The sequence below is a fragment of the Tigriopus californicus genome, chromosome 5 (genome assembly GCF_007210705.1).
Source record: "Tigriopus californicus strain San Diego chromosome 5, Tcal_SD_v2.1, whole genome shotgun sequence".
Lineage (NCBI taxonomy): Eukaryota > Metazoa > Arthropoda > Copepoda > Harpacticoida > Harpacticidae > Tigriopus > Tigriopus californicus.
In genome coordinates this window covers 5,300,863-5,313,173 of record NC_081444.1, presented here as the reverse complement: position 1 = coordinate 5,313,173, position 12,311 = coordinate 5,300,863, and the positions used below count along the sequence as shown (strand labels likewise).

The window sequence follows — 12,311 nt, the reverse complement described above, 5'->3', positions numbered from 1 at the left end:
ATCAAGTGCTTATTTGGAAAAAGATGAACGATTTATGGGATACGAAAAAAGTTTGGCTTCTGTTCTCAGTCCACATCTCTAGAAGTCTGTGCGTTGGTCTAGGATCGTTTGCAGGAAACGATCAATGTCTCCGTTAAAACTAAACAAAGGCTCATTTAATACATAGAATCGACGAAGATATATGGGCAAATGTGAGGTATGAGAAAGTATTATCAGTTACTGACGGAATGCCTCTAGCCAATAATAATCACAGTGCCATTGTTACTAAGATGAAATTCAATCCCATCCGATCAAGAACGTCATGTCAGACATGGAACTGCAAAAAACGAATTGGAGCCAGATTTGTGAAACATTGGAAGATGTACCATGGGGTATCCATGGTGATTACAGCGCTGAAAGCCAGTGGAAACGTTTACCCTCCGTGGTTGAGGAGCTCAAAAATGCCATGTGCCTTTGCTCACTCTCCGTCAACGCTCTGAAGCTCCATGGATGAACTAACCTCAAACGAATGACTCACCAAAAGATGTGGTTGTGGAGAGGATTGAGAATCAACCATAAAGCCCAGATATGGAAGGACTTCAAACACACCCCAAAGGTCATTCCCTCAGAAACAGGAGGAACAAGCAGAAATACCGGGGAATATACCTGGGAAAGAACGCTAAATTGAATAAAATAAGGATTCTATCAATATATTGGTGTGAAATCGGGTAAAACATCCATTGATAGATTGGTGGATGACTCAGGAAACTTCATCAAAGAAAACAAACTCCAGGCTGAAACGCCATCGGTGTTTGAGTTGAGAACATCGGCACCAATCTCTGCTGTATCATCACGTGTGGAAAATGGTGCACTCAACCCATAAACGATAACATTTCAAGACATTCGTGATGCTGTTACTGGTTTGGATTGGGAAGGGGCCCCGGGCCCAGAAGGGAATACTTCCAAGTTCACATCATCCCAAGTTCTCAACGTGGATTTGTTCCCAACAGAAGTTGCAAAACGAATCTCGTTCTGTTTTTTTGAAGAGGTCACCTAGGCAGTGGATCAGGGATTACCTTTCGACGATATATACTTCGACTTACAGAAAGCGTTCGACCATGTTCAACACGCAATGCTGATGTCAAAGCTACATGTATACAGAGGGTGAGAATACAGAGCAAAGATTTATCATGGATTTCGGATTGGATCACTCAGAGAAAGCAAAGAGTGGTCATTGACAGAGAATCTTCGGATTGGACTGAAGTGCTGAGCGGGGTTGTGCAAGGGACCGTCCTCGGTCCAATTCTGTTCCCGATATATGTTTCAGACATGCCTTCTGCCGTAAGCAACCGATCGATGATTGGATCACTCAGAGAAAGCAAAGAGTGGTCATTGACAGAGAATCTTCGTATTGGACTGAAGTCGTGAGTGGGGTTGTGCAAGGGACCGTCCTCGGTCCAATCCTGTTCCCGATATATGTTTCAGACATGCCTTCTGCCGTAAGCGACCGATCGATTCTTGGAACCTACGCAGACGATACCAAGCTTGGTAGAGGCATACGTCCATGGAAAGACGATTATAAAGCCCTACAAGATGACTTACACCGGTTAAGTGATTAGGCGGATTAGGCGGATTAGGCGCAAGAGAACGGCATGCGGTTTAATGTTTCAAAATGCAAGGCACTTTGGAGAGAAGAACGAGCGATATACTTTTGTGATTGACGGGGTGCCACAAAGATTTAGGCATAGAAGTTCAGGACAATATCAAGTCTTCCCTTCATGTTGCATCTATCGTTAAACGAGCCAACTCAATTTTAGGTCAAGTGAGGAGAACTCTCTCCCTAAGAACAAGGAAATCTCTGGTTGACGTATATACAACTTTTATTCGACCTCGCCTTAAAAGTTCCGCTCCAGTTTGGAACCCTTGGCTCAAAAAAGATGTGAACCTTATTGAAGGAGTCCAGAAGCGGTTGGTGCGCATGTTGACGGGAATGAGAAGATCATACGAGGAGACACTCCAGGAGCTGGGACTAACTACTTTGCACTAGAGAAGAGATCGTGGAGACGCCATCCAAGCATTCAAGATGATCAATAACACAGATGACATAGATGGCAATGGACTTTTCGTGGCTCTAAATCATGACGTGAACGCTCGCTCACGAGCGGCAGGAAACCTCAAATTCCCGAGACCAAACTCGATGTCAGAAAATCCTCGTTCATACGGCAAGCAGTGTAAATGTTGAACAAACTACCGCTAGCAGGTCGAAATTGTCCAACGACAAACCACTTCAAAGCTCGGTTTGGTGCTTTGTAAGGTGGGAATACAGTCACTTCGTGCCATTCAATGACACTTGACATATAAATTTCCTGAATCATGCTCCAATGTCTCTTATATAACCTTAATGGTTCCTGGAGACTATTTTGTACACTACATTATATTACATTACATTACAAGGTTATGTTGGGTTCAAAGCGTAAGAAATCGTAAGGCTTCTTCCGAGTTAGTTATCGAACAGACCCCGCCATGTGTCAAATAGTGTATTTAATTTTTCTTCTGTCGTTCTGGAAGTGTTAGACCACGGGAGTGGGGCAAAGCCCATGGAGACATTTCAGTATGTAAAGATCAATATATCGTTCGCATTATCATTTTATGGTGCACGATTCAAAGCTACGAAGTCTTACCCAATGATAAGGTTGAATTCGCCAGCAATTTTTCTTGCGAAGCTTCGCTGCACCTTCTTCATCTCATTCATCCCTTCTGCGGCCAATAAGGCCCAAGTAGGACAAAACTGTAGATTTATACATTGTAGACGGATCCCTGGATTTGAAAGTTCGATCACAGACTTCTAGAGATGTGGGCTGCGAATGGATGCCAAAATTTTGAAACACCTAAATCGTTCATCTTCTTTTAAATCAGCACTTGATATGGCCAGAAGATCTGGTTGAATACATGAACTTGACCAAATTTTAGCCCAAAGCTATGCTTAGGGAACTCAGGAGTAATGGTCAAAGTTTTGTAGTAAATGTTATATAAAATTCGAATTTTCGGCCTGTTCTTGGTCAGCTTCATAAGCTTTTGACAATATAACTTTGAAACGATTCATTTTACAAGTAAATGATAAAATATGACCCCCATTTGATTGAAGAAATCTACGTTTCTTATTTTATTACTTTAATTCGAAAAGTGGCTCAGAGCGGCTGTGGCCAAGAGCAGGCCGATATCCCGGGAAACTTATTTGCAGTCCATATTTCTAGAAGTCCGTGGTTCGGTCCATCCATCCATGGAGGTCACAATTAACTGAAGGTCCATCCATTTGTCGTCGTTTACCCCGGTATGCTTTGATCTCATTAAGAAACGGGGCTAAAACGATGTTTTAGGCCTTAACTTGGATCGGGATTTTCTCTCTATCCAGGCTATTCCTGATCATTTCCAGTCATTATGCTCCGTTTTTTATGTATTTTATTTTTAATAATTCAAGATGATTGAAATTGGAACTCAAGGATCAGGCCATAGTCGGCTTCTTTACTCTGCGCTTTCAAGGAGTGCTTGAATGTTTCTGACACCCACTGACATCAAAAATATTTTGTAAGTTTACACGAATTCATCTCATTCGTAATAACCCGCAAGTCAATTTTCTTCATCCGTCCAAGTTGGATCACACTAAACTTGGACAACTGAAGGCATGAACATTAGGAAAACAGCAGGGTTGACAAGAATTCTCCTAGCTACAGCAGAACATTTGCCCTGTTCCTTACTTTTGCATGGCTGAGTGGTGGTTGATGTTCTAGATATTTAAGCTTGAGAGGGGGAAGTATTTATACAACTAAGATTTTTTTCCTTTTCTGGTCGGGAGGTTGAGTTCCATGGTTTCCAAATTTTCCGTTTAATTATTCGGTTACATTTTGCGGCGTCAAATATCTCCAGGGTAACGTCGTCCATAATCAATCCGCATGGTTGAAAAGTTTTGCACTCTTTAGTCCAGATATATTAGTCGAATTTCATTGTTCTCAACAATTGTCCCCAGATCTCTTATAGAGCCAGCAACCTCTGTCGGATTTTGATGATAGTCTAAATAGGACGGTGTGCTTACGCCCTTTGGATCAAATGACCTTGAATTTTCCACCATTCAATTTTAATTTTGGTCCGTTTTGCCTCGATGCAAACAAATTGCGAAATTATAACACCCTCGTTGCCGATAATCAAACTTGGTCACGCACATACCCAGCAACTTGACATGTTAGGCAGTATGTAATATGATAGGCGTGCTCATATAGCATACGATTAAAGATAGAGCATGTGCGTCACAAGTGGCAACACTAACAGACTTGACCTTGAGGATCTGAATAAGTGCACATAACGATGTGGGGCTCAGAAGAAATGGGAAATGGTTGAATGTAAATATACTCAAGGCGGACAATGGGCATGAAAAGGTGAAAAGGGAAAAATGTTTAGAAGATTAATAGCTTGAAGGCTACGCTCCACATCAAGATTGGCGTGGAGGTTGGAGGGTGGCATTTGGCTGGAATTTTTAAACTTTTGATGAGTGCCTGAGTCAACTCTGCATGCCACCTTATTTGTTCAGCTCGGTTATGGACCCAAAGTGAACTTGTACCAAACAAATTTAGGTGTAGTCCTCCAAGATATGGGAATGTTCGATTGACAGATCCAGCTGAAATGGGCAAAGCTTTTCAAACACGTGGTTGGGTATATCGGATGTTTAAGTCCAGAGATACAACCACGATTCTAACTTTGTAGAAGTTGATTGCCCGGCTGCGTCTTGAATATATGGTACCTCGCGCATTTGGGCTCCAATTAGCTCAGCCGGTTTCAAAAATGTTGGGCTGGTCCAAAGATGTTTCAACAGGTTCATTGAAGGCATGAGAGAGGTCTCATATTGTGAGAGTTGAAAGGTTCGGGCTGTGCTTTATTCAAAGAAGGTCCGAAAGGTGCTTGACCATTACGTTTTCAAAAGCAGTTATGGCATTGGTCCCAATCTGAGTTTTAGGGTCATTGTACAATTGGCCGCAGAGGCTTAACGCTCGTTTTGAGATCACCTTCAAGACTTCGAGAATCCGGGCTAATAAGAACAAGTGCCCTGCATTAGAAAAGTACGACAAAAAATCAAAACAATGTTCCTAATCAAACTTAAATTCAAGAGCTTGTCAGATACCAAGGACTTCCAGAAATATGGACTTTCGTTTTTCTGCATTCTTTTGGATACCCGACTAACAAGAATAATTCTACCGGGCTAGAGGGATCATTTTGGGGCCCACTCGCATTTGCTCAATTTGACAACCAAATGCCCACTTACCTTCTCACTGACGCATCTCGTTTGCGTGGGCACGGACTTCTAGAAATATGGACTGCAAACGACCTTCCCGGAAAATCGGTCTGCTCTTGGTCATAGCCACTCTGAGCCAGTTTTCGAATTAAAGTAAAAAAATAAAAACGTAGATGTCCTTAACTTAAGGTTGGTCATTTTATACCGTATACTTGTAAAGTGGATCGTTTCAAAGCAATGTTGTCAAAAGCTTACGAAGCTGACCAAGAGTAGGCCAAAAATTCGAACTTTATATACTGTTTACTGCATAACTTTGACCATAACTCCTGAGTTCCACAAGCATGGATTTGGGCTTAAATTTGGCCAAGTTTATCTATTCAATCACTACTTTTGGTCGCATGAAATCCTTATATGGAATAAGATGAACGGTTTAGGAGATACAACATTTTGCCTTCCGTTCGCAGTGGTATCTCTAGAAGTCCGTGGATCTGCCAACTCTAAATCGTTGATGGATCAGATATATATGAATGTGAGTTATATGAATATCAAGATGAATAATTACGTCTCTTTTCCGTTTTGAAATGCAAGGAAATTCCATATCCAGGGGTAATAAAAAATGTCCGCTAAATCCACCCTTTTCGTTTAGGTTAGCAAATTTTGGATATTTTTGGTAGTTTCAAAAACCTTAGATTTTAATTTCTCAAGGGATGATTTTGAAATTATGTGAGAAAAATGAAGAAATCCTTCTAAGGTGTTTCCGTTCTGTCGTAAAAGCGGTATCTATGTAGATACTGACTATTAAATTTCAGGTGGTCTGTTTGTGGGGCCTCTCGTGAAGACATAGGTTAACTGGAATGCCCAATAACATACATTTTACCTTCTAATTTCAGATAAAGGTCGAAGAAGCCTCTCTACAATATTTCCCAGCTATCACCATTTGTCCTTACAATAAGATCAAGTGTTCTTATTTGCAAAGAGATCTGGAAAACTGTTACTCGACCAATTGCTCTAATCTATGGAACTATTGCCAGTTGGGATTGCTTTCTGGTTGTTCATATATGAAGATGGAACGTGAAAAACAATTGAACCAATCTTCGAATTTTCATATCACTTGTCCAGATCAATTTTTGAAGCTGAATAACACTGAAGATGGCAACATTGAGGATGATTCTTTATTTGATGAAGTTTACGGCCAACTGCAACAAACTGATCGGCAACGCATAGGTATGGAGCGTAAGGTGATGGTCAAACTTTGCACGATAAATCACAGCCCTTGCTCAGGGTACTTTGACGCTCAAACCATCAACACCGTCTCTCGTGGCAATTGCTTTGGATTCAATTACAATGGGTCCTTCCAAGTTAGAGCTGGTCCAGAGGAGGGCATGAGTTTGGAGTTCTTCTTAGTCCGCAATGAATCCGTTTGGCACTCTATGAACAACAAGGTAACTGAGTAAACCTTTGAAGATCAATAGAGCTTGAGGCAAGAACAGCCTCAAAGAGTTGAAAAGGAACCTCCAAAATGGGATGTCTCATATGTTTCACCTTACTTCTATTGGTTGAAATGGAATAACTTGTCAATACAATTATTCACTCTTTTTAGAGCAAGTTGACATACGACTCTTGACCACTTGATTTCTATACTTCAATGTTTTAGGATACCCTGGATGTCAGTCTGAACTGGTACTTCCATCCCGTTTCTGTTGATAGTTTCTACCATCGAAAAGAAAATCATGTAATGGTAGTCCCACACAATGCATTCCTAACGGCAGGGGTACTGTCATTTCAAATTTAGCCCTTTCAATGTCTTACAGCTGTCGATTCTTAGGGTGACTATGTATCTAGGGTAGAGGCGTCCGTGTTTTACTCTATCAATCTCTGCTAGGGGCGTCCATAAAGAGCCAGTCATGAGAAGCGCCATCTAACTCGTTTATGGTGAAATGGCTTGCAGTTCGTAAAAGTACGAGAAAACAGTATACAAACATTACACAAGACGATAAATTTCGATAAGAAAAAGTCGGGTGAAAGTGGACATGTTTTAGCTTTTCTCTCCAAAACGAATCAGTAAATGGACGTTAAAACAATTTGAAAAGATGAGTATTGATTTGGAATGGAAAATCTGACAAAAGCGTTTTATTAATAAGGGCTCTCACCCCGCCCTCCTAACTTGTGGAAATCTCAAAAACTAAAGAACTCAACGCTCACAGGCATTGGTGACAAAATTACAAGAGATGGACTCCCCTTAGCTTTTTTGACAGCAGTGCATTTCAGTTGAAACACATCTAGTGTCGTCAGTGACCTTGAGATCATGCATTGACATTACAGTATATGGTCTGTGGGCCCAAGGCCATGCCCAAGGTGAGTAGACCGCAATTGCCAAATGCAAGTGGCAATGTGGCAGTCACCTCGTACTTTTGCATTGCTCTCAGCAATGCCATGTTATAGTTAATTTTTTATTCTAAATTGAATTCTAAAATTCTAAAAAGAAAATTGTCCATTTACGGTAGGAAAGCAACTATTTCATCGACATAGTTTCTGTCTATTCTTAACAGCAATTATTCGTCAAAATTTACGGTGTGTGAGCATTATTCTCTAATCCGTACAAATTACGTACTGTTTTCTCGTTCTTTCGGGAACTGCGGGCCTTTTCGCTATAAACAAATTACACGGCGCTTCTCATGACAGTACTTTTACTATAACGTTCTGTGTTCAGACGAGACAGACGTGTTCCTGAGCGCTCCCTGAGTACTTTAAAAATCAAGACGACCTCATCGAAATAGATAGCTCTAACCTTTTGGTATTAAGTGACATATTTGCTAGTGAAACTTCAATCAATGACATCACCATTCCAATTAAATCCGTCGACCCAAACAAGGAAGCTCACAAAAGCATGGCACTCGCCAAAGAAAATATAGGTAACTGTGGGAAATGCCCCGAGGATATTGATCGCCGTTCAAAGAAGTCGTTCTTTTCGTGTGAAATATGTGACCGGCTATTCCATTAGGGGTGCTTTAGTATCTCAAGCGAAACAATAAAGTTGTTAAGTGAAACAAGTTATCTTGTCTGCTGCCAATCGTGCAACAACGGCTGTAAAAAAATCTTACTCTTTCTGACGAAAATGTAAACCCAAATCGAAGACCTCCAACTGAACGTGTCCAAAAACTCTGCCAAGATTGAAAACCTGGAGGTGGAGTTGAGAAATCAGTACCTTAAATCCGGAAAGGAAGTCATACCAACACCAGACCTTGTTCAGGAGATGGAAGACAGAGAACGCAGAAGACTCAATCTCAGGTTTACGAAAATATCCGAATCAGACGCCCAAACTCCAAAGGAAAGGATCGAACACGACATCCGACAAGTGATAGCCGTGATGGAAAATTCAGATTGTGCATTACAACGATGTGACATGGCATAATGTTTGAGCAATGGTCAACCAAAGCAAGATCGGACCCGTCCGGTCATTATTCGTTTTCGTGATGAAAATGGTAGGTCAAAAGTGCGTGAGGCGGCAAACTTCTCGATGAGATCCAACCGAGAAAAAAGCTAAGCGCAACAGTCTCCTTCACGAAAATGCAACAAGGTGCGCTCACCACATGCTAAGAAGAAGCTAGGGAAAAAAACGTTCAAGAGATGGACCCTGTCATTTGGTCGTAAGTGGACCAAGGGATCATCCTCTAGTGCGCAGAATTGATAGTTCAAAGCGCAAAACGATCAAAAGTCTCAGAGAGTCTAATAGTGGGTTCGTGGAACATACGAGGACTCTTAAATAAGGAAGCTGAAATACAAAATTTCATCTTGCAACATGACCTCGATCTCCTATTTCTTCAAGATACAGATGCGAGATATTTTACCGCCACAAATTTTACCTCGTACAACGTTACATTGCCACCAACAGATGAGCCAAACGCTAACATTAGGACTGTTCAATTTGATGAGACCCACCTTGAGACCTAAAGGACAAGTAAGACGTGACTTTATGAGTTCGGAATTTCCAGCCATCTGGCTGGAGGTAGAACTAAAAGTAAAACGCGTACGATTTGTGGTATCTACCGTGAATAGAAGAGTGAACTCCAAGACCAGGACATTCAAACTCAGAAAGAAAAGCTTACGTTTTTTTACCAAATACAAGAAGCCAGTTCGTTCAAACGGAATATGATTATTATTTCAACTTGGACTCAAATCGTTTCAGTGATGACGCATACCACCTAAAGTCACTAGTGCACGATCTTGTCTTCTGCCTTGGCCTGAACAATCTGACGCTACATGATGATATTAGGGACACATTTCTTTGCCGAGGACGAACAAAAAATACGGATTATCCCAAGCCACATCTGCAATCGATTTGGTCATCTCCTCCAATAACCTTGTTGATGTCACATACAACACTGTTCCCAACGGAATGAGTGACCACGTCCCAGTAATAATTCATGTTCCCCAAATAGGTCTACAAAAAGGTAGAGAATGGACAACGATCACCAAGTGAACGTTTAAACACTGAAAGTAATGAATTTCTTTGGTACTTAATGTCTCACCCTTGGGAATGCCTCGGGAGTGATCTTCTTTGATCTCACGGCAGCTTTTGATTGTGCTGACCAAGATCTGCTCTACCGCAAGTTGGAAGCAATTGGTTTCGATGCTCATAGTTTTGCGTCGATGTCCTCTTTCCTAGGAAACAGATCACACAGGGTGGCTGTTGGAACAGGGCTATCGGAGGAAACGGAAGTGACACTCGGTTGTCCACAGGGGAGCGTGCTCTCCCCCTTACTCTTCCCTGTCTACATGTAAGACCTCCCGTTGTGGACAAACGCTTCTAAAATTGCTTGCCTCTCTAACTAAACAAACAGGTATACTACATGGTATTCTTCCTTCCATGAGGCAGCGGATTAACAAGAACGCCTTTTCATTTGGATTTCCACCGACGGCCTCTGTAGGCAAGGACTGACCAAGTGCTAAGTAGCTTCTATTCACGATTGCATTGAGGTGCAATTCTCGTCATCATCGCAGAAACCGTTGCCATGCCGCTCGACGACAACATGAATCCCTGTCATGAAATCGAAAAATTAATTCGATCTCGACGTGCACTCAAAGGCACGGTCACAAGGTATAAGTCTAAGGCGGCAACCTGTCTTTCTCTACATCGATTAAGCGAGGACCCAACACAACTCGAATTAATCTTGAAGAAGTGGGAACTGGCTTTGACCAAATATGCACTCGCTGAAGAAGCTGTCATTGCCGACCCTATGGCAGTTGTGAAAGACTCTGATGAAGATGATCTGTGAGATCAAGAAGATCATTTCGTGAAGTTCCAATGTAAGGTGATTGGATATAGGCGAGATTTTGACAAGACTGAAGAATCTTTACCAGCGCCACCTGCAGCTTACGTTCATGGAATTGAGCAGGATGGATCTCCTCAAGCAAGTCGCAATATACCTCGTCTTGTTGTTAATCCCCCCTCAAACTTTACATGAAGACGTGGATTTACATGCTTTTCAAAAATGGAAACCCACTTGGGCCAATTATGCTCGTCTCATGGCACTTCCTACTCGCTCCCAACCCACGCAAATATCCGTACTTTGGCAATGTTGCTCGCCTGGATTTTTTTGAATAATCGAGCACTCTGTTGGAATCAAGGCCGACACCGGACGAAGTGTTGATGAAGTGATCGATGCAATTACCGTTCACTTACGCTCTCTCATGAATCGTCACCTCGATTTAATTTTTTTTATTCATTAAGCACACAGATGGTCAAGATTATTCTCATATTTGTAACGACATTAAGGAAAATGGGGAATACGGTGATACAACCAAAGTAACGGAAGATCAACTCCATATTAGCATTCTCGTCCAAGCAATGCAAAGCTTCGCAAGATAGGGCGAAATAATGCAGGGAATCCGAAAACATTTGAAGACGCTAGACGGATGATATTAGCATGGGAAACTGCTCGACTTGGTGCCAAGCAAGTTGCGTCTGAATCTCCGTCCTACTACTGTGTCAATGGCTACACTGCCTTTACTACTAATTGTAAACTTGACAGTGACGATGGCGACAATCGAAGGAATTCATCAAGAAGATGTTATGCCTGCAATGGACCTCGACATGCAAAACAAGATTGTCCTGCCAAAAATTCGATTTGTGGCTCTTGTGATAGAAGAAGTCATTTCACTTCCTTGTATCGCACATCCGCGATTACTTTAATGCAACCAAAAAATGATTCAACCATATGTTAAAAAAAGGGGAGTTAGTATGATGTAATTACGATGGCTCGAACCATGACCTCTCGAAGCTCGTGTATGAATTTTAGGGAATAGAGATACCGTAGGAATGCCCCGGTTTAACAAACTGCGTTGACAACATGGTATAGACTTTTGAGCACTTCATTACCATTCTCTGAACAAATTTGATCCCGAGAAAACATTCCAAATTCCATCCAATCATCGACCTTACCTAACTTTACCTTACCTTACCTAAACCATAAGAATGATGGCTGAGCGAGACAAATCAAAACAAAATGTTACTGTTGGATCAAAAGGAACAGGAGATGAAAACTGGTTGAAGTATACTCGTTTGAGAAATAAGTGCACAGAAATGCAGAGGAGAGACGCTCGGGCCGAGATGTCCAGGATACTTGATGGCGACGGTCACAAGTCCAACGTCTGGAGTGTCCTTAGCAAATAAACGGGAACCATTGATCAGCAGTCCATTCAATGATGCGATCGCTTGAAGTCGATAGTAACAAACCCTGACAATGTGAGCGAGCTGTTACATATGTTCTTCAGTGAGAAAGCTCAGAGCCTCCGATCAGAGATTGAGCCATCTCTGTGGGAGGATCCCTTAGTTCGACTCCACTCTGAAATGGCAGGATGACCATTGGTTCCCAAATTCTGCTTGAAAAAAGTGAAAGAAAAGACGGTTCTCCATCACTTACGGCATGTCAAGAAGACTAACAGTAGTGGTTGCGACTCAATCGGTATGGAGGTCCTGAAGAAAAGTGTAAATATTATAATGGCACCGCTAACATAAATCATCAACACGTCTCTGGTAAATGGCACATTC

The 12,311-nt window shown here is 41.8% G+C and overlaps 1 protein-coding gene across 2 annotated transcripts in view; it reads left to right on the top strand.

Annotated features, from left to right (window-relative positions):
- The window catches only part of LOC131880090 (degenerin mec-10-like), a 21,268-nt gene that overhangs the window by 1,604 nt on the left and 7,353 nt on the right, over nucleotides 1-12,311 (top strand). Inside the window, exons 1-2 of one of the 2 annotated variants that reach the window (XM_059226598.1) lie at nucleotides 1,729-2,210; nucleotides 6,151-6,702. In XM_059226598.1, the coding sequence (XP_059082581.1) occupies nucleotides 6,319-6,702 (384 nt within the window). In that variant the 5' untranslated portion in view covers nucleotides 1,729-2,210; nucleotides 6,151-6,318. Of the gene's footprint in view, nucleotides 1-1,728; nucleotides 2,211-6,150; nucleotides 6,703-12,311 lie in introns of those variants that run through there. The other variant, XM_059226597.1, reaches the window with a different exon arrangement.